Here is a 22,711-nt window from a genome sequence, read left to right on the forward strand (position 1 = left end):
TTCAAGAGTAAATAGAAAAGTAAATTCTGGTGCGTCCCAGGAAGGGTACATTTAGCCTTAATTGTAAATATTTGAATGTTTTCCGTTAAAACTATGCAAAATATTGCTGTACTTGTAAATTTATTATTGAAATAAACAGGTAAAATATACTTATCAACTGTAAATTAACTTCGTACCAGCCGTGCCTCTCATTGTTCTTTTCATTCTTAGTGGGTTGATCACCCCAGAATACTTGGTCATCGTTACCTTTTAGGAGACAGCGAATTATCACATTTGACATGGATTAGTATATTCATTCACTCATTTGTATTTGATAAATTTTCACGCTGTTACCATTAGTCACCTGCTCAATACTGTACCCTACAGAGAGCGTAGCCGTAGAGACAGCTATGAGGTACTATATTTGTCCTTTCGCCAGAATCTAAAGCGAATACCTGTAGAACTGGCTATCCTCTTGACTGAATACGAACACAAACAAGGATCTAAAGCCAATACCCATAAAACTCGCCCATCTTTCTGTTTATTCATCTCCGTTTTGTCTATACAACTGAAAATCAATTTATTTTAGCATGAATCATGACAATTACTGCTCCTACAAAGGATTCAAACCGCCCACCGGCCCTCCGTCATTTTGTTGATGTTTGCTGTGGTCTATGAATAACTGTATTCTTGTATTATCTTAATATGCGCGTATGGATAGCAAGATATTGGTGAATCGAGGTAACATCTATGAACGGAACCTTCACACACCATTTGCCTACCTACTGTGAGTGATTTTTGTTATTCATGATTAGCAGGTTATGAGTTTTAATAAATATTAATTAACGTTAATCATATATATATATATATATATTCGACGTCGAATAGCCCAAAGAAATATCTGGAAAAGCTTGCAGAGCGGGATCTCACAAACACCAATTGAACAGATGTTTTGACAGAAAATCATGTCCAGTTTGCATTCTAAAACAGGCCACACTATGTCTTCTTGGTAGGTTCCATGGTATCGGTTCCAGCAACAAGGGTACCTATGATTTATCCTCTGCAGCTCTCTCGTGCCTCTGTCAAACTACGAGTTTTTTCCTTCGCCTCAATCGTTTGTTTGGTAGAGCTATATGATAGGGGAAGGTTTGGTTGGGACTCAAGAGAACCTCTTTTAAAAAGTGCATCGGCTTATTCATTTCCTTCAATTTGACATTGCGGAGGAACACATTGCAGCACTGCATGAGATCCCCGCAGCAGGAGCTGCTCGCAAGATCCTTCAGCACTTCAACACCACTGCCGATCGCAATAACAATACTAATACACCAAAAAAAACACAAACTACGAGCAAGTAACCGAACATAACAAACAAAATGATGAGCTCAGCTGGTCTGTTGCGTGACGTCTTTCTCCATTTAACAGACCTAGTAACGGACTCTCAACCATGTTAAATGTTATATCGTTTTAGCATTGTAAAAGATAGAAATATTTCTCCATTTTACACGCTTTAACATGTTAAACTAAAGATCATGAATTGGAACAGCCGTGAATGCAGATGCAGAAAAATTGATCATATGCTTGGATAAAAATTATTTCTTTTGTTATTTATGAAAGTAGATTTAAAAAATCCAAAGACCTATGACGTACTGAATTTTTTATAACAAATCGCAGTCGTTGATTGCTCGGTTGATTAAACTCAAATGTTTGACATGTACGAGCGTGTCAGTTTTGAAAACGCACTCAAGTTGGAAATAATTTCAGACGGGGTTTTAACGATTAAGAATGTAGTAGCTTTACGCTAGAGCGGGAGTCAACTGGGACGCCATGCATGCATGTCATAGTTGGTCAATTTGTTGTTAATATTCGTAGTTTATTTTTTGTACTTAGTGTTAACTGCTATTAATTGTTATTAACACTCTTATTTTTATCGTTTTATCAAAAAGTATGGACAGTCGTGTGAGAGAGACCATTTATCATGTTATGAAGAGATAAATAATTGATTTTAATAATATGCCGTTGTGTGATAATTTTCTGAGTTTTTATTGTTAGTGCATACATTTTTTTTTTTCAAGATCGCAATATTTCCCCTTACTATTTATTTCAAATGTAAGTTAGTGAAAGTCAAAATCAGCACGTGTTTAATATTAAAGAATAAGCATAAAGTAGTAGAACTTGTTCTAAAAATGAAAAACAAATATAATTTGATTCAAATGTTTCATTAATTCTCGAAAAAGAGGAAAAGGAAGTTAGTGTGATATATTAATGCTACAATTAATGCTTTATTTATTCATTTTTGTAAAAAAAACTTTCACCATTGTATCAAAAAAAAAGTTTCTTCAATTGTATCAAACTTCATATTTTAATGTTTTTTTTAAATAAATTAATTTTTCATTAACTGTTCTGAGAAAACATTAATTGATAAATTTACCAAGTTAAAGAAAGTTTAAGTTTATTTAATCTTATTTGCACTTTATACTTTTTATAACAGTAAATATATTTCGGGATCCTTGCTAATTGCATTGAAATGTGTTTAATAGAACAGAGATGTAACAGGAATATTTCGAGAACGCCTTTATGGATTTTCATTGTTGATAAGCCAAATTATTATTGGAAATGGCAAATTCTACAATTGTTTAGTTTACATTTGCGATTAAATGGACGATTTTACAGACATTTTCATTAAAATGGGAAATTCCTATTTTTGTTGTTGAGAGAGCTGTGTGTAATAGATTCCGGCACCAATTTAAGAGGTGAAGTATTCTACTCGTACCTCACAAGGCCTCAACAATGCATGTTCAGTGGTTAGGTAACTGGATAGAAGAAGGACTAACAGGATAATTGGCAAGTTTTACGGTTATTCGCCGAAAATCCTCGCAGTATGGAAGCTTCATTCAGTAAGTTATTTGCTGCAGATCCTTGTCGGAACGGAAACTCCACTCCATAAGGTATTCGCTTACGGTCGTGAAAAGGGGTAACCAATTCTTCAAGTATTCGCTGTAGGTCTTTACAAAAATTCAGAGGGTACAGGAAGGTGGGGAGACACTGAGAAGGCAAAATGAAATAATAGCCTAATATACATTACCCAAAATAGAGGAAGAATAATCCAATTCACTGTATTTTATCACTCACTGCCTCCTAAGGAGATGAATCTGTGAAGGGGATTGTCACAACTAGACTTGTCAATTTTATATGTGTCATACTTCGTGGCTTAATAAAGTCATCGAGAGATGCTACCTGTAAGATGTCACCTTTTAGTTAATTAGAAGATTCTAATGTAGTCTTTATTGGTCCAAACAAAACATGTAAGAATATTGCTACATATGACGTGATTACTACATTTTTACAATTGATTTAGTTACAAGAAATAAACATATTTCAATATACGACGTTTGTCTGATGATCGTAGATAATGTCTTAGCTGGTAGATTACGTCTTGACGGCCCATAGTGGTTCGCACGGCTCTAAGTAGTTATAGCATAGACAAGGAGATGGAGGCGTCGCTACAACGTCAAAATAAACCGGCGCTCTAGGGTCGTGGCCAACTCCCCACTTTATTTTATTTTTGTGAATTTTTTTTTCTTGGTATAAGGGTACGGTATTGGTGGGATACGCATAAAAAAAAAAGATTTCTCAGTACCACCAAAAGAAACAAATAATTTTATATGAGAATATTATTATTTTAAGAGAATAATATTACTTGACAAGAGTATAATTTATAGAATTTTAAATTATTATTTTGATAACCGTTTTTGAGTTTTCAGTAAGTAAACCACAATGGTTCCTATTCATTCCTCTATTCTCAATCCGCTGATGTTCCTCAAGGTAATATTCTCGGTTCCATCCTCTGCATCGTCTATACAGCTGGCATGCCAACCAATCCTAGCACTATCCTCATCACTTATGCTGATGACTCATGTGCGCTCACAGTTAATAATAACCCTTTAATTGCATCCCAAAGTCTTCAATCCCATACCTCAGCCCTCGAAGAATGTTGTCATAATTGGAGAGATAATTAAAATAAATCCCATCAAATCACCTTTACCCTTCATCGTAAACCGACCGGCTGCTCTACAGTATCCTTTAACAATGTTGCTCTTACCCCTATCGAACAGATCCACTACCTTGGACTACATACGACTATCCTGGAATCCTCACATAGGACTGAAAAGACAGGAAACTGCACCTCGACTTCGACTATCACTGCACTTACTAGACAAATGGTCTAAACTTCCAATTCATTACAAAATACTATCTGGAGTTGAGCTTTGAAGCTCCTCTAAACCTTTTAATTCCTCTTGTATCCAATGCTTACAATCTAAAATCCTTTGTAAAATCCTCAATGCTCCTTACTTTGCCACAAATAAAATCATACATAAAGACCTTGATTTTCCATATGTAACCGATCTAGTTCGAACCAGATATCATTCCTTCCATTATAAACTCACTAACTCTCCAAACCCACTAGTTTCTAACAATTACATTCCTGACAATCCTCCGAGGCGCCTGAAAGGAAGATGGCCAAGAGACCTGCTATTGTAAAAACTTCTTTAGAGTGCTACCAATGGGTAGTTTCTCTACAGCCTGTATCACTCCATAATACCATATATCAAATTTACTAAATGTATAATTATGTATAGTTGTAAATTCCAATAAAGATACAAAAATAAAATAATATAAATAACAGGTTTTTGTTATTTATACAAAAATAAGTAACAAGTTATTTGTCATTGTATTTATAAAATATTTCTTTTTAGCACCTTATGAAGGAGGCATTTGGAAAGTCAGAGTCCACCTTCCTGAACATTATCCCTTTAAGTCACCTTCAATAGGCTTTATGAATAAAGTCTACCACCCCAATATAGATGAAGTATCAGGAACTGTGTGTCTTGATGTTATAAATCAAGCTTGGACAGCCCTATATGGTAAGTTTTTTAAATTTTTTAGCTAACAATTTATAAAATAGTATGTGTTGTTTTGATTTAACAATCTTCCATAAAGATTATTTTTTGTTGATATGCTTGTTCTGTGACAATTAGATATATTCTATTAGATATACTCTGTGAATAACTTTTGTATTATTTATTAATAAAGAAAAAAAATCATGGACAAGAATATTAAATACAAATAAAATAAATAAAAGTTGGTTTGTTTATACACAATAAGAAATTTGAGTAAAAACAATTTGATGTTATTTAATAGATTTTCTCAATACTGCCCAAATTTTTGCATTTGTCAATTTCATCTTATTGACTAAATCACAATGATGTGGATGTTTCCAAGATGTTTTGGACTCAGTTCAATCCCTATTCAGTACATAACTTTTCTTTCAATACCTCATTTCATGTTCTCAAATAAGTATGTGCTATACCTCTTACAGGGAGTCTATTATTCTTGAATTCCCCGAGTTGATGTAGCTTCCCTTACCATCTCTAATTCCAAGACTATGTCATTCAGTCCCCCTCTCTCAAATACTTATATTTATGTTATTTCTTTCCAATGCTTATTCTAATTGTTACCAAATGAACTAGGGATGTTATGGCATAATAAAATAAAGTATTAGATCCCATCATCATATTAAATTCCCTTAAGTGGTCATGAAGTTTTGAATCTTGAAGTACAAATCAAGAAAAACAAAATGAAATATATTACTCCTTCTGTTATAAATATGTTAAATACTGTAACTCACATATACTAAATTTTATTTGTTAACTATGAAAATCAACAGACCTTTTTTAAGGCTTTGAAAGAAAATTTTATCAAATCGAAAATTAATTATTGTAAATCGTGAGCTTCGATCGCTGAAACTAACAAAGTAGATGGTAGCTTTAATAAGTTAATTTTTTTCAGAATGATTTGTTGAATTGTTTCATTACTTTTGTTTTTTATTTTCATTTACCAAATGACGATGGAGTATACAGTAATTTTATTATTTTTCTTTTGTTCATTTGTTTGCATTCCACAGGACACCATTTCATAAATCGGAAAAGAATTATGATTTTAAGATAAAAAGTATTAAATTGAACCCATTTATATATTATTAGTATATTTAGTCAAATATATGTCAGGTACTAGGTGTTGAGTTATTTTATTTGCTTGCAAAATTTGAGATTGTTTAAAATATTTTACTTATTTTCTTGTAATTGTTGCATATAGTTATATTGGTAGCAAGATGTATGCTATAGTTACCTTACCTCTCTAATAGTAGTCATAATTATAAAACTAAAGAAAAGTAAGTATGTATTAGTAGCAGCTTTTCAGTTGCATTTACCTTGATCTACATTATGTTTGACATAAATAACTTTGTTCATTCACATCATGATACTCCATGAATTCTATGATTAACATAATGCAGTCATTAACTTTGTTTCATAGCCAGAAGGGGAAATATTTGATTGATGACTCATGAGAAATCAATTTTATTTACTAATTAATAGTCTTTTCTGATATGTTTAGATTTGTCCAACATTTTTGAATCTTTCCTGCCTCAGCTTCTGACATATCCAAATCCGATTGATCCATTAAACGGTGATGCAGCTGCTATGTATTTACATAAACCAGATGAATACCGGAAAAAAGTTCATGGTAAGCTTTTTTTTCACCTTCTCTTTTACAAAGTGTCTCTATTTTTAATCAAACATTAATTACTCATGTAAGTTGTATAATATATACCATTAATATATATTTCTATACTTGTACTGTTGGTTTTTCCTTAAGTATGTTTAAAGTAACATTTATTTTCTGATTTTACTTGTTTCCACTTGATGTTCTATTATAAATAGTTTACTACCTACATAACTATTTTATGAAGATTTTTATTTATGTCCAATATTGTGTAAATAAATTTAAAATCATGTTTTTATTTATCCCTTTCTTGGCTATTAGGACAGTTTTCAGGGGTAGATGAACTTGAATTGACCTGCAAACCTGCATTACTTTCATTTACCACTTCTACGAATACTCAGCTGTCATAGTTCTTTAAATTTGTTTTATTTTATTTTGTCTTTCACTATACTTTTTTAAAGTTGGTAAATTTTAATAATTTGGTTATTATAAAAAACTGTTGAAATTTCATCAATGATGTTCATTTTTATGAAACTCAAATATTTTTATAAATTTTATGTTTCTTGTACTGAGAAGAATAACAGGTAGATAAGTAGATAACTGGAGGATAATTGGTAGGTGTGCAGCCTCAGGGGTCCGATGCATGCATTACGATTCGGAGCCCTTTATTGCATGGTGTTGCAGTTCAAATAAAATAAATTGTGAGGAAATTGAGTGACATTTTGGTTAGTAATACATGTAATTTTTTTGTAGGACAAAACAAATCCTTGAAGGGGTAGATATAAGAGAAAGAGAGAATGGTTTGGGGCTCACACTATCCCTGGTGTCCTGATGCTGCTGCCTATTGTGCAGCTGGAGTCCATTATGGGTTCAAGTGGTGCTGCCATCTTCTCACCTCACTTCTTAGTTTGCTGAGCCAATTTCCGATTCTCAGCTTCATCCAGGCTGAGCAAATGGGTTAATTGTGACAAAAATTCAACTTTTCCCGATCCAGGTGTTTTCCAATCCAACGCTGGCCAGCTTGTGTTGAATTAGTAGTGGTGAGGGTAACCCGTTTATAGCGTGAACATATAACATGAGGTTGTGACATCAGATGCGACTTGTGATTCACTGTGTGTTGAATTTTGAGGAGGTATTAAAATGATACCATAAAGGCTCATAAAAATTCTACAACTTTCGTATCTGTAAATTTGACAGTAGAGAAGGACCAATATCCACTTTATGTGCCTTGTCCCATTTAAATTTGAGAAAGCAGAGTCTGCAATAACATAGACCAAATTGTAGAAACTATTAAGTAGTCTATTAAAAACTACTAATTGTAAAAAGATAGTTTCAAATTTACTAAAAGCTCATATTTTCTATAGCTTCCATATAATATACAGTATATTCTCAATGAAATTTAATTTTATATATTTTGCTAATTTAAAATGACTCACTTTTCTTTAGAAATATTCTGCCTTTTGTATGGATGTTCACATATTAATTTTGTGTAAAGAAAATATTTTAATTAAGTTGGCAAATGGCATTGGCACTTAAAAAACTGTTCATGAAACAATATTCTTCTTATTAGCTCATTATCAAACTCGATTGGAACTGTATCCAATAACACTCCTCTTAGTTCTAGCTTAAAAAACTTAATAGACTATTTAAAGTCACAAGTTTTCAATTGCATATTTCTTACCAATATAGCAATGGATTTTTTAAAAAATAATTAAGTTTATTAGGAGGCTACTGATATTGTTTTATTTGGTATACCTATTTTCTTTTATTAAAATACATAGATAAATGTCGAAGTTAAATTAAAAACTGCAAAACTTATGGAGATGGGGGTGCCGTCAGAAATAAAACAAGCAAAAAACATTTTACAATTTGTGTGTGCAAACATTTCGGCCTATGTTTTGGGCCTTCTTTAGGGCTAATATAACAAGATATAATAATAATAATAATAATAATAATATAAGATGTATGAAGAATAAATATTGTGGAATTACATATAACAAAACTAGAATAAAATAAAGTGCAGTAGCTGTTAATGGGGCAAATTATTGCAAAAACTAGTTCAAAGTTATATAAACATATCCACATGTAACCATATAATATGATATATTATGACATTTTTTAAATATTTATTGATGCAATTTGGAATAACTATTAGTACATTTGTGAATATAAAAACAAAAACAAGTAATATATATTATGTAATTACAAAAATATGATACTAAAGCATGACGCTTATTTTTCTTTCTCATTATTTTTTTTTTTTAAGTTGAGATTTAATAATCTGCTACTGTTAATGGAGATGCCTTAGTTAATTACTTATGGATATTGGTGTGGTTTTCTGATACCCATTGAATACATATGTTAAAACATTTAATGGTTTGGGAATTTTTTACCTCAGACTGCTTACAATAAACTATTGTCAAGTTCAACAATCTTCTACGATCAGACACAAGAATGCTAAGATGCTGCCTTAGCACACTTGATTATAATGGCCCATGCATCCTTCATTTGGATTGAAAGTTAGAAAGTTATTGTTTGTAGCTCTTTTATTTCAGTCATATTCTGATCAATAACCTTGGTGCCTTCAGCTCTTCTTATGTCATTCCAAAGAGTAAAAATTTCATACCATGATTTCTTCTGTGATGTTTGGATGAACTTTTGGGTAGATGGATTCCCTTACATAAGGTTAAATACTACATTTGTCAAGTTTTATTTATTTATTTTTTTTTTTTTGCATTATAATAATCACATCTACTTTATGTGGAGAAATTTATCAAATGCATTTATTAAAGAAATTTCTTAGTAAATAGTTTCTGTAGCTTTATTTGATAGTATCAGAACATCAGAATTCTCAAACAGAGGTATTTTACCACCCAGAGTTAAACCATCTCTGTATCAATTACCTTTCTAACAGTCTGATAGTACTACATTGAATAAAACTGACAAAGAGAATCCCCTTGCTAGAAAATCTTAAACCTCTGGATAATAATCACAGAGTAGCTGTGTCGTAAAGTTTTAACTGTGTTAAATTTTGATGAGTGATTGAGTCCATATGATTAACTGATTAAAATCCAAAATTTATGTGAAAACTGAAAGACCAGTTACTATAAAAAATATTTAAAATAATATTTATTTATTTATTTATTCATCTTTGTTTATGTAAATACAATTGGAAATAAACAGCAGTAACCAATAGCTGCACAATCATAGCTAAATTCAATGATAATACAGATTGTAATAATATGTTTTTTTCTTTGTTTTTTTTTATATCAAACCCTTAAAATACTAAATAGTCCAATAAGTATTGTCAATGAACTCTTTTTTTCTGTTTTGTAAATAACCCCAATTATTTTAATTTCTTGCTCCATCATGGCCCTAACCATCTCCATGGCTTCCATGAACTTCCATGGCTTGTATTACTTTTATTAAGTTGTATTACTCTGTACAAATAGTTGTAAGGAAAATATTTGATCTTTAGTTTTATTACTCGATTGGAATGAAATAGGAACTTATCCAATAGTATTTACATTTCTAGCTATTGTTACTCTCCATCTTCATCATATACTGAAGTCCATTTTTTATCCTCTATTCTTGGCTGATTCTATACAAATATTTTTTTTCAGAATTTAAAATATAATTGGGTCACAAAAGAAACCCTTTACCATGGATGAATACAATATTATTAACAATTGATTTGGTTTTATTAAAGGTCAAGAAATGTCACCTCCAGTTTGTCTATTTATTGCCTACACATTTTATTCAAATTCATATTTATTCAATTATTTTCTCTTGAAATGATATATTAATTAGATTTCTCTGAAGATGTTGGTTTGAATAGGGACCGTACCCTTTTAGTTCATTACATAGATTTAATAGAGGAAATAATAATTAGTTGAACATAACGTAAAGGAAGTATTTGTTCCAACCATTGCTACTATATCTTCACTTTATTTCTTTCAGCCCCTTAGAGAATTTTAATAACCTCTATTGATTATTTTTAAAGACTTATATAGTCAAATCAATATAGTTTAGTTTAAAATCTCCTTATGAGAAAGTATTATTATGATGTATTCTTTTTCTGTAGATTAACTATCATCTTAGGCGTTCGTGCTGCTTACTTAAGACACAAGATACACAACCTTGGAATGCTACCAATAAATCTTGGATCAGCAAAATCTCAAGTATCAGAACACATCTATCTATCTTCATACTAGCTTAAATTAAACAATTTATTTATCATAATATGCGCAAAAACATGGGATGTTAAAGTGAATATAAACAGTTAACAAATCCTGGTTCCATGTCCATAATTTAATTTATTTTACTTAGGCCAATTTTTCAAAGCAAATAATATTAGTAATAAATATTTCCTTCCTTCCCCCACTTACTTTTGTTTATTAATTAAAGAGATCATTGAATACTTTTCTCTATTACAATCTATACTATTAATATAATACTTTTATTACAAAGTAATTACCTACAATGGTCAGGGTATAATATTAGATGATTGAGTAGAATATTGTATTATACTTCTACATAATTATTGTTTTTCTTGTCATGAACTTTTGTTATGCTTAACCAACTTTAACTTCAATTTTTGGAGAAAACATTTTTATGTATAAATGACCCTTTTATACTACTTATTTATGATATTAATTCATTATAATTCTGAATAGTTGTAAAGTATTCTTTAGAAAATAAAGTTACTGAAAAAATAAAGGTCATGATTGTTAGTTGTTTACTAATTTAAAATATAAAACTCGGGGCCTATTCACTAAAGTTTATAGAATACAATTTTTTTTATTATCACTCCCTTTTAAAAACAGTTCCTACATTTAGAAATTTTATTTCTATGTTGTTGATTAAATCAGAAATTCTTAAGATAAATGCCTCTTAGTTTCTTTAATAAGAGTGCTAAGTTTTGTCTTATTCTTCCACAAATCATGTTCTAATATTCATTATGTTATTTTATATTTTCAATATTTAATATAATATTTTTAACATAATGATATATAAAATTTAAATACCCTTAGTTAGGGAAGCCCACAAACTAAATATTTGTAATGTCACTACAAATATATACTATGCATTTTGTAACTTAAAAAGTTTCTTTCTTATTTAGCTATGATAATGTGTGTGTATGTATATATATATCAAGAAGTAACATGAACAAATTACCGGGATGTTACTGAATGATATCTGGATTGTCGGCAGCTTATTGTATTAACTTCACGTAAGTCTTGATAAGATATATTCTTGGAGAAGAATGATCGTAAAAACTAAGATAGTGAGGAGAAATCTTGTGGAATACTGACAATATTAAGGGATGAGTCTCAAGTACTGTCAGTGTGAACTAAGAGATGAAGCTTAGGTACTGTAGAAGAGGTTTCACGAGCACTGGTATGAAACTTCAGGTATTGTGGAGAGAATTTCAGATAAGGAGATGATGCCTCAGTCTGAAATTTGGGAGAGGAGATGAAGTCTTGGCCTGAAATTCAGGATAGGAAGGAGAGAGTTAAGAACTGAGATAAAAAAACACTTCATTAAATCAAAAGTAGTGGGAGTAATATACTGAAATGTTGAAGATATATTTACTCTACCTCGGTGTAATGCTTTTGTTACTCTGTTTGTTTCTGCTAAAATAGTAGTAATAACACAAGGTCATTAATTGTTACCGAGAAGCTGTTATATCTAATAATTTTTGTAGTTAATTATTTTTATGATTAATACAAAAACAAAATTACAATATGTGAAATTAATAATATATTCTGACATATAAACATTTCTCTTTAACTTCATGAATACAATAAGGCCTGCATTTATGCAAACTGGGTGGTGGCAGGCGAACTACCTGTAGCGGTGAGCTGATTCGATCATGACGAAATCTTTAAATCTCTTCGTTATTTTGTTGAAAATCAATATAACTAAATTTATTGTGTGACATATACCACATACTTGTGAAACATTATTTGAAAAAAATGCTTATAATTAATTTTTAAAAAAACAAATGGAAAAAAATGTTCATTTACAATTTATTGGTTGTTTAACCAAGGGAATACAGAATAGGCCTAATTTTAATAAATCTAACAATTAGGTATGTATTGCATTTCAAGTTATGGTCTTTGTTAACTGTTTTGCCATTTACAATGATATTTAAAAAAATATATATATGGAAACAATTATAATGTTTACAACACACATTTTTAGAAACTTCATTTGTTGCTGATAAAATACTAACTTTGCCAAATGGGTGGTGTGAAACTTATTTCCTACTACATGCTTTCAAATTTTTCTTTGCAATCAGGTTGAATTGGTAATGATGAATAAGGAAACAAAAGGGTAAACAAATACCTCAATGTATAATGAACTTCTTATTAATGAGAATTGTTCTTTAATATGCTCTCTCGAAGTTATACCTCCTGGATATACACCTTTATGTCAACCATGTAATATTTATTTTTTCAGACAAGTAAAATATTCATTGATAGAATGTAAAATAATAACTATTTTGGGGTATAAGGGGTACAATGAATATTCTCACGACTATCTGCATACTTGTTCTGTGTATTCATTCTCTGAATATATATATCGTCAATGGTCCTCACCCATATTTCTAGCTGTATTCAAATTTGCCTGGTATACCTCAAACCTAGTTAAATTCAAAGAAAAATGTCAAAGCTAGACGGAAATATGTTTGCCACCAGCAGTTCTGAGTATTTTATGTTTTATCTACAATTCTTCAAGTTGTTTTTTAAGAGAAAGCAGATCACCTTCAGCAAACATCAAAGGTCTCCTGGGAATACATGTAAGCACCAGAATCCAAGATGCAATCCTAAAAGATGCTAATAATAGGAAAAAAAATTATGCGGTGGTTTTTCTTGACATTGTTGGCGCTTTTGTCAACATTGGTCATGGGCACATAGCTCTCTGGAGGTGAGAGGTGTGTTGTCTAATCTTTCAAAGGTGGTCGTGGCTCTCCTAACCACAAACGAAATCAAGATAAATATAGGAACCCATATCACTAGCCAGATTAGTGTTTTGCGGGGGGTGCCTCAGGGCGGGCCCTTGTCACCTTTGCTGTTCAACCTGGCCATCATCCATTTGTACCGCAAGATAAGGATTTCTGTGGTAAATTTTGTTGTGACCAAGAAAATGTGGTCCTCACAAGGTTCACGGATGATCTGGCTGTTACGGCGTGTGATAGGGGCCCTGTGGAAAGAATGTAAATAGTATCCAGAGGCTGCTCGCGGAGATTGGTTTGGCAATAAATCCACAGAAACGTGTGGGTACCATAATGGACAAAGGAGAGCTGCGTTCGACAAAGCTTTGAGAATACTGATGTCATCCAACGGCAAAGGCCAACGACACCATAAAATATTTGGTATGTTCATTCTCAGGAGACCTAGTATTTGGAAAAGAGGTGGAGACAAAGCTAAATAATAATTTAGATAAATTAGTGAGCTCATGTTTGCTCAAGCCGGAACAAAAGATCAACGTTGTCAACCAATACTTGTTTGTGGGCCTTACTTACCCTATCCAGACTGCACCCCTTACAAAGATACATCCTGCGAAATTGGAGGGTATTGATACCAATGTCCGCAGGAGTATCAAGGGCATCATTAGGCTCCCTGCTAAAACCTCATCAGCCTCCCTGCTAAAACCTCATCAGCGATGATATATGCACCCAGGAGATATCGAAAACTGGGTCCCCGCTGCCAATGGGAGGCTCCTCTGCAGCATTTGTCCATTTCTCAGCGACTGTTGCGAATGTTCCAGATGCCCTATTTCAGCCTATATTAATTTATGGAGCTGAAATAGCGGCATGTGCCGATAGACTGGATGTGAGGGCTACTGTAGTGTGAGAGCTCTACAGCAGTCTTTGAGTTAGAATACTTTTGAGTATTATTAAAGACTGGGCCAATTGCAGGTGGCAGGGTATTGGTGTTTGCCATTCCAAGAGACCCCGAAAGCTAATAGATAAATGTGTGAGAAGCAGGTACTTTCGGGGTCAGAATGGGGGAACACCCTGAAACTAAATATCAACTATGCAGGGATGCATGGAGTCCCAGAAGCAAGAAGTTGGGACCATGTGTTACAAATGTGGCAGAGTCTGAAACACCAGCCATGTGCTGGGAAAATGCCCCAACTACTCCTCCTTTATAAGATGCTGCCACCACAGGGTCAAAAAAGAATTGATGAAGTTCCAGGGAAAAAATGAGGTTTATTGTGCGGACACCAATGGATCCGTAAGATACGCTGATATTGTGGCATTCTCTTAAACAGAAGGCACGGTATCTCTGGTCTTGGATCCGATGGTAAGATTTGAAAATAATGACCTCAATCAGGTGCGTGGAGCTGAGAGGGAAAAGAAGGAAATATTTGAAAAATGTGTCCCTTTCCTTAAGGAAAAATTCCGCGAGACCTTTGGAGAGAGAGAGTTCACTGTGAGAGGCTTCTGGTTTGGATCTCGTGGAACAATACCAGATAAAACAAGGAGATTCTTAGAAGACCTAGGTGTTAGCATTGGGAATATAGCGATCTTAGCGGAAAATATTATTTTGGACTCCCTGGGGATCATACATCATCATCTGGATGAGAAGTAGCTCTGAGATTATTCATTTTTTTTTTTGTTTAGTTTTTAGACCTGTCGATTTGTGTTTTAATTTATGTATTCTCTTAACTTATTTATTTATTAAATTATTTCTTTTAACTTATATATTTATTGAAGTATTTCTTTTAACTGGCTGTTTTGTTTTTTTCCCCTAAATTTATATATTTATTTTTTTTAATTTATGTGTTTCTTTGTATAAACTGATCTACTGCGATGACTATTATGTCTTTGGTTTGACTCTACATTGCTGTCTGATGATGTATTTGTTTAATTTGTTGAATGGATCGAATGTGGATAGCGAATCACTGGAAAGGGGAGGTTTAAGATAGTGAAATAGGGAGAATAAAATTTTCAAGTTCATCAAATAAAATTGTTAAATGTAATGTAATTGTTAAATTGGTAAAGAAAGAAAAAAATTAAATAAATATTTGTATTTAGTATTTGTAGTATTTAAATTAGTAGATGAGTATTGATTGTGAAGGAAAAAGGAGGTAAAAAAATTATTGTTATAACATGTGAATATATATATTGTATATTATTTCCAATCATGGATTGATTGGTGTGCCGTGTACTGTAGCAACCTAATGTAATTGGGCAGCATGGCTAATTAAAGCATTTCTCTCTTCTGTTGTGTAAACCAGCAGTTCCCACACATTTTTCACCACTGCAGCCTTTTTGAACTAAAAACAATTCTCGGCATAATTGTACTAAAAACATTTTGTGGCCTCCTTGTCAAGTTATCACCTATCACTTAAGGTCTTCAAAGTTACAATGCTTCTGTGCAGAGGGAAAACAACTTGATAAATTGTGGATACAAAATAAAGATAGTTATTAAATAAATAAACAGCTAATGAAAGAACTTTTTAGATACAAATCACTGTAACATATGATGAGACATTGCATTCCTAAACCAGCCAAATCTATGTTTTGAATTTTTTAATGTTTTATATATTTAATTTACAGTATTTGTACTAGATTATGAATGGTATGGAAAGATTTAAATAATGTTCAATGAAATGTAACGTTATTTCCTCTATTTTACATTAATATAATACATTAGTCTCCATATTGTTCATTGCTGATCACCTAATCTCGTATCACAAGATTGTGAACTTCATTCCTGTGTAATTTTTTTTATTTTCGTGTTTACCAAAAAATAAATTTCAATAAGCTTCCAGTAAATCCTAAAAAGTTCAACTTTATAATTTATAAAAACAAAAATGGTTCCATTTAATGATACTTGGTTGTAAAGAATTATTTATTTTAATTATTATAGTTTTGATAAGATGTGAAAAAAAAATTATTGGCTTTTGTTATAGAATACGTCAGAAAATATGCTACAGAAGAAGCGCTTAGAGAACAAGAACAGCAAGCTGTTTCTTCGGACAGTGAATCATCAATGTCCGATTTTAGTGAAGATGAAGCGCAAGATATGGAATTATAACAAAGGATGTTTGTACGAAAAATGTATATAGAGCCTAATAAAAGTTTTGTATTATAAAGTGATTTTTATGGAACAAGTTTTGAATGAAAGGTAAAATATTTGCATGTTCTAATCTAGTTATTTTGTATTACGATGTTTGGTTGATTTTTGTTCTATAATTTACTGTGGTTGTATTAAGGACACCATTCAAAATAATACTTTAGTACCCAGGGCTTAATGATTATAATTTTCTTTTTCTTTTTTTTTATTGTTTTAAAAAACATATTGTTCTAAAATATATATCACATATTTCTCTATACTTAGGTTATTAAATCAAGATTTTTCAGGTTAGTGAATATGGATATTCCAATAACATCTGCAATTTTGTTATAATTTATTTATTTGTTTCTGTTGGACTTTACTTTGATATAATTGAGTCTTTTTTTTTTTTTTCATTATAACAAAAATGATACACGTATCCATTCCTTTTTGAGACCATGCTTCAATTCAATGAATGAGTAGTAATATAGTAATATAATAACTAATGTCCAATGAGTATTTCCATAGCTTTATATGCTTTGTTAAATCAGGTTGTATGGTAATAGGCATTATTATATTACTTTGAACAAATATTTATAAAGGAATCAGGTCATCAAATGACATCACTATTCTTATGATTGTAGATTCCACCATAAATGGTGGAACTTCATACTATTAATAATAGGGCCATAAATATGCTTCAGAAAATTAATATGGTTACCTTGGGAAAATTAATGGGAGGCCTTGTTAATGTGCAAAATAATATCCTATAAAATTATTTGCCCAATAACATAATCCAATCTAAATTTAAAAAATAATGCTGTTTTTTCACCCTTCTCATTATTTCAAGATCAGTTATTTAGATAAGTATAACTCTAACTGTATTAGGGCCTGATTGTCCAGTACTGACTTGTGACTCATAAATTCAAAATTTATCCTAGATGATAAGTGGCTTTTTTCCCCCCTTTCATGAAAGAAAAATCCTTCATGTTATGTTTTGGCAAATATTGTAAGGAAATTAATCAATTAAAGAATCAGGAGTTATCCTGTACTTTAAGATGAGAAATTTCTACCTTTTGGCAAAGTGGTTTTTGAAATCTAACTGAAGGATTTAGCTTAAACTTTTAAAATAAGGCTTTTTAACCTCAAAAATCGATTGCTGTAAATTACTACTAAATCATAAATTTCTACTTCGGTAGTAATTTGTCATGTTATTATAAGAAATATTTGTTTTAAATAAACAATTCACTATTAATTATTTTATATTCAAAGATCAATGATTGTTTTAATTAATGAGTAAAATATATGACCGTACAATTTTTTTTTTTTTTTTCAGTCGCATTTAGTTATTAAATAAAATAATGTTACAGCATAGCTCAGTCCTCCTTTATTACATGTTTTACAGGAAACCAGATTTATCAATCTAAGTTTGTCAGACTTAGACACCTGTTAAGAAATGTTGGATACTATCCAAAAAAACAGCTATTCTTATATATATATATATATTTATATACACCAAATTTTATCAACAGCTGCTCTTAAATAAAGGATAAAAATTGAAGTGCTTCTCGTGATTCTTACTCTTTCCGATAATAGGGCTGTGAAACTCGTGTTGATTACCACATAGTCTTTCTTATATTACACATTGCATTGATATAAACTAAACAGTTGTTTTGTTTTTCAATTGCAATTTTAATTATTGTTATAATTATATTAATAAGTTCAACATTACTGAACTAAATTAATTATCAAACTATAATGGCACATTTGCATCATTTGTTACTTCATTTTCTTTTTAAATAACTTATGAGGTCCAAACGTTTTCAGTTGGAATTTCCTATATTTCTGGACAAAAAATTTGTTAAATATATCTTTATGTGCCCTTATTTAGATAAGAATGTATCTGATTATTCAGATAAGTCACAAAAGGTCTAATGAGGTTAGTTTCGATCTTATGTTATTTTAGATACTGGAATAATAAAACATAATTAATGATTGAAAGAACAATATATTTATAGTTTAAGCCCTGGATATTATAAATAATTATGTCTTTCAAAACTCCTGTTATTCTATAACATTGGATAAGTAGAATTTTCATTAGCATTAAGAATTATAAATTGTTCTCACAGAATATTATGTTATGTGATAGTTTTTGAAAATGTAAATGGCCAAAAGCTAAATGCTGCATTTCTCTGATGTTTTAATAATATATCTTATTATATACTAGTTTTTTTTTAGGATTTCTTTAATTTAGTTTTTTTTATATTATTTAAAAATTTTATTGCTGTTTTTCTTAAGTTTGAAGTATTCAATATTTTATTTGTTTTACTTGTACTCATTTTATTTGAAATGTGATAATTTTATAGTGTTACAATTAAATTTTAAGGTATTCTTATGATTGAATCAACTAATTAATAAAGGGACGCGATAATAGCTAATTATACATACAATGTGTGTGAGTTTATGTATGTGAATGTATACGTTTGTGTGTGAATGAGTAATGATAAATTACTGGTCAAAAGTATAGGGCCACCTCAATTTTGTGTGATAATTTGGTATATTTATAAATGAATAAAACAAAAATTGTTTATTAAATGAAAATTATATTCAACCTAAGTTCATAAAATATAATTTAAAAAATATATTTATACATTTTTTCTTTAAAAAAATCCGATACTTTTCAAGAAGGCTTTAACTACATTTGAGATTGTTTTAAGAGTTCATCTTCTTAAACGGCTTATTATTCAAAGAACTTCTCAGAAGCTCTCAAAATTTTTTTGTGAGTTGTAAGATGTTCTTGAACATTCTTATCATGCTCTTCCCATTGTAGCTCAATCAGATTATGGCCTGGAGACTCAGTTGACCAAGTAATCTTTTTATAGTGAATATTAACAAAATTAATATAATTGTTTCAGATCATTATCAGGTGCTTCTAAACTTTTAACTAGCAGTTTATGCATACATATACATATACATTCACTCATATTTATTCATTTGCACATATTTCTATTAATATCTGAAAATTGTAAATAACAGTGAAAGTATAAATATGTTTCAATTTTTGAAATGTAATTTACACTTTTTTAAATGTTTTTGTACATTAAGTTATATTGATTATTCTTTGCTATCCTTGAACATTTCTGGAAATTTGTGCGATGTCGCTAAAATTCTTCTGAACAATATACTTAAAGTTTCCTATTTGAAACTACTACTTTATTAGATTATAATTTGTTCTTGGATGGTTTATTTGTATTATATATTAGTAAAAGTAGTATAAACTTAGAATTGAAAAAAATGGGTATTCTAAACTTGTTAATAAAATCAAATTGTACATAGCAAATTTCTTAGTAACCAATTACCATTTAAAATTATTTTCATCTATCTCTTTCTTATGATTTCTGTCAATAATTGCAATTTAAATTGTAGTTAATGTGTTCATCCTATTTTTTTTTTTTTTTTTCATGGTTATACATTGTAGATATATTTCCATAGCTTATTTTTGTTTAATAATGTCCTGTTTTTTTTTTCTTCTTCAACTATCATTTATTTCAGTCAGCCAAAGATTTCTATTTACTTTCTTATTAATTAAGTATGTAACTTTTATAGTGTCGAAGTATAGCAGCTCACAAATGTAAATATTTTTTTGTTTAAATTGATTGAGTAAAGTCATCAGTAATTGGATATTTTATTATTATTCTGTACATTTATTATTGCCCTTTTCTTATCTTTAGTGCAAATTTTTATTTTAAGTACAAATGTACAAGTTGCATTTTTTTTATTTTTCATTTTTGTCTTTTTTTACTTGTTCTCTGTCTGTTAATCGGCTGAGAAAATAAAATTGTTATTGATTTTACCTTTTAAAGCAATAATTTTGCATTGCTTGTGTCTTCTATTTATTATATTTTTAATTAGCCACTGATATTGCTAATAACTATGTTTAAATAAATTACTTAAAGATGGTGATTTATGTTTTATATATTTTATTTTAATTTTTTTTACTTAAACATGCTTTAAATACAATCATTGTAGTATATCATTATTTAAAGTGTAATTGAAATAACAAAGTTTTATGGTCTTGTTTCTTGGTAAGATTAATTTGAGTATTTAAATTTAAAGATCAAATGGCTGTGAGATACAATTCTTAGTAAATTGAAAATTTCCTAAGAAAAAGTTAGGACAAGAATTTTTTTCAAGTATACAGTTATTTCTGTACCCTGCTTTTGTTTGACCTCTTCACATAAAATACATTGATTGATCTATTTGAATTTTTACGATGGTCAGTATAATAAGTGTTAACATTTCTTCAATTGGGTCAAGAAATAGTCATTTGCATTTAACTCTCTCCTGTTAAAATATTCAATTTTTTCCCCTTGATAATTAAGTTCTTCTTTGAATATGAATCATTTATATAAAATCTGAGATTTTTGGAACTTTTCAAGATTATTTGTTTTCAAATTTTTTTCCAGCTCTTTTCAAAAAAACTATTTCTACAATCCTCATTATTTTGTTCTATTCCCCCCCCCCCAAAAAAAAAATTCTTTAGTAAGGAGTATTGATCTAATTTAGAAATCTTTTTCAAATAGAAAATTACTCCTTTGCTTTGTATATATGTTAAAAAAGAACATCTTATCTTATTAAGAGTTGGTTAAAATAATAAATATAAACCAGAAGCAGACAAAAAGTTATAATGATCTTAAAACACATTCACCCAGTGGAAGTGATTTTATCATTGCATATTCATATTGTTATTATATAACAGAATTCCATTCTTGAATTGATTCTCCTAGAAATAAATCAATTGTTTAAATTAATGCCCTTCCCATGTTTACTCAAACAATATATCATTTTATAAAATAATATAATATATTATATACACAAACAATATATTTGATTGTGAGACTGTGGATAATTATGCATTATCTACTGTTAGAAAATCAAAATTATTCAATTGTTCTGAACGTTTTTGAATAAAAAGAATAAGATTAAAACAGGAAATTCAGAAACTTTATACTCAGAAGTGGATGTTGTGAGACAAAATACATGAATAAACAGTAGTATGGATTTTGAGCCTTAGTATTATGTGGAAGAAAATTACTTTTTTTAACTCCTGTTTTCAATTATAAACATAATTATTTTAAATATCAATTATATATAAATCAGCTATCATTAAAGGTAATAATATTAAATTACTTGGTTGTAGAATTGACTGGGGATTATTGATCTATTCGTGAAAACTTTGTCTACACTTTATTACTAATTGTTTTTTTTAGAGTTGCAAGTTGGCCTGAAGAGGTAGATAGATGTCTAAAATATAGATATTTTAGTGGAAATTTAAAATGAGGGGATAAAGAGCTGCATTGATTATACATTATTTATTAAGTTTAGTTACTTACTTCTCTTCCACTTCCTGTTTAATTTCTGCTCTACAAGTTTACAATTTTAACAAGTTTAGTAAAACTTTAAAGTAAAAACAAATATATTTTTTATTAGTCTGATTAGATTATAATTAATTGAATAAACATCAATCCCTTTACATTTACTTAATTCTTTCTGTTATTTATGTAACAGTACGCGGTTCACTCCTTGTAATGACTCATTGGTACAATCAGTCCCTTCCCCTCTGGGCTGGAAGAACATGCACTGATGCTTTTACACTAAACTAGCAATTGTATATAACAATATTTCCAGATTATGGACTAAAATAACCTATAATATCCATACTAGGATCACCTTCCTTTGCCAAACCCCACAGATGGGGCTCCAGTCGATTTCCATAATGTCTAGTCTCAGAGCCTTGCTAACTCAAGATTGTTGTCACTAAAATCAGATAAATAATTCTACTCTACTATTGGTGTTATTTTGATCTTAGGCTCAACTTCAGGAGCCATATTTCATTCAAGTCTAAAAATGTCAATCTTAATGAAACCGTAAACCAGTTAATTTTCCTTTATGTCTCAAAAAGATGGAAAATATCTTGAAACCAGTGGATAGGTCTTACTGATTTTGGAGAAAAGTATTCTTTGGAACAATGAATTAACAGGGAAATCAGAGCCATTTACAACAAGGAGATGGATGTTTTTCAGGTCATAAACATTAGA

General features: G+C 30.2%; 1 protein-coding gene across 1 annotated transcript in view; it reads left to right on the plus strand.

Annotated features, from left to right (window-relative positions):
* LOC106681412 (ubiquitin-conjugating enzyme E2 H) overlaps positions 1-20,294 on the plus strand; it is a 48,692-nt gene extending 28,398 nt beyond the window's left edge. Inside the window, exons 3-5 of the mRNA XM_014421717.2 lie at positions 4,734-4,901; positions 6,433-6,561; positions 16,471-20,294. Coding sequence (XP_014277203.1) covers positions 4,734-4,901; positions 6,433-6,561; positions 16,471-16,595 — 422 coding nt within the window. The 3' untranslated portion in view covers positions 16,596-20,294. The remainder of the gene's footprint in view (positions 1-4,733; positions 4,902-6,432; positions 6,562-16,470) is intronic.
* The last annotated feature ends 2,417 nt before the right edge of the window (positions 20,295-22,711 follow it).

This window comes from Halyomorpha halys, unplaced genomic scaffold, assembly GCF_000696795.3.
Source record: "Halyomorpha halys isolate HHAL.00 unplaced genomic scaffold, Hhal_1.1 Scaffold337.1, whole genome shotgun sequence".
Taxonomy (NCBI): domain Eukaryota; kingdom Metazoa; phylum Arthropoda; class Insecta; order Hemiptera; family Pentatomidae; genus Halyomorpha; species Halyomorpha halys.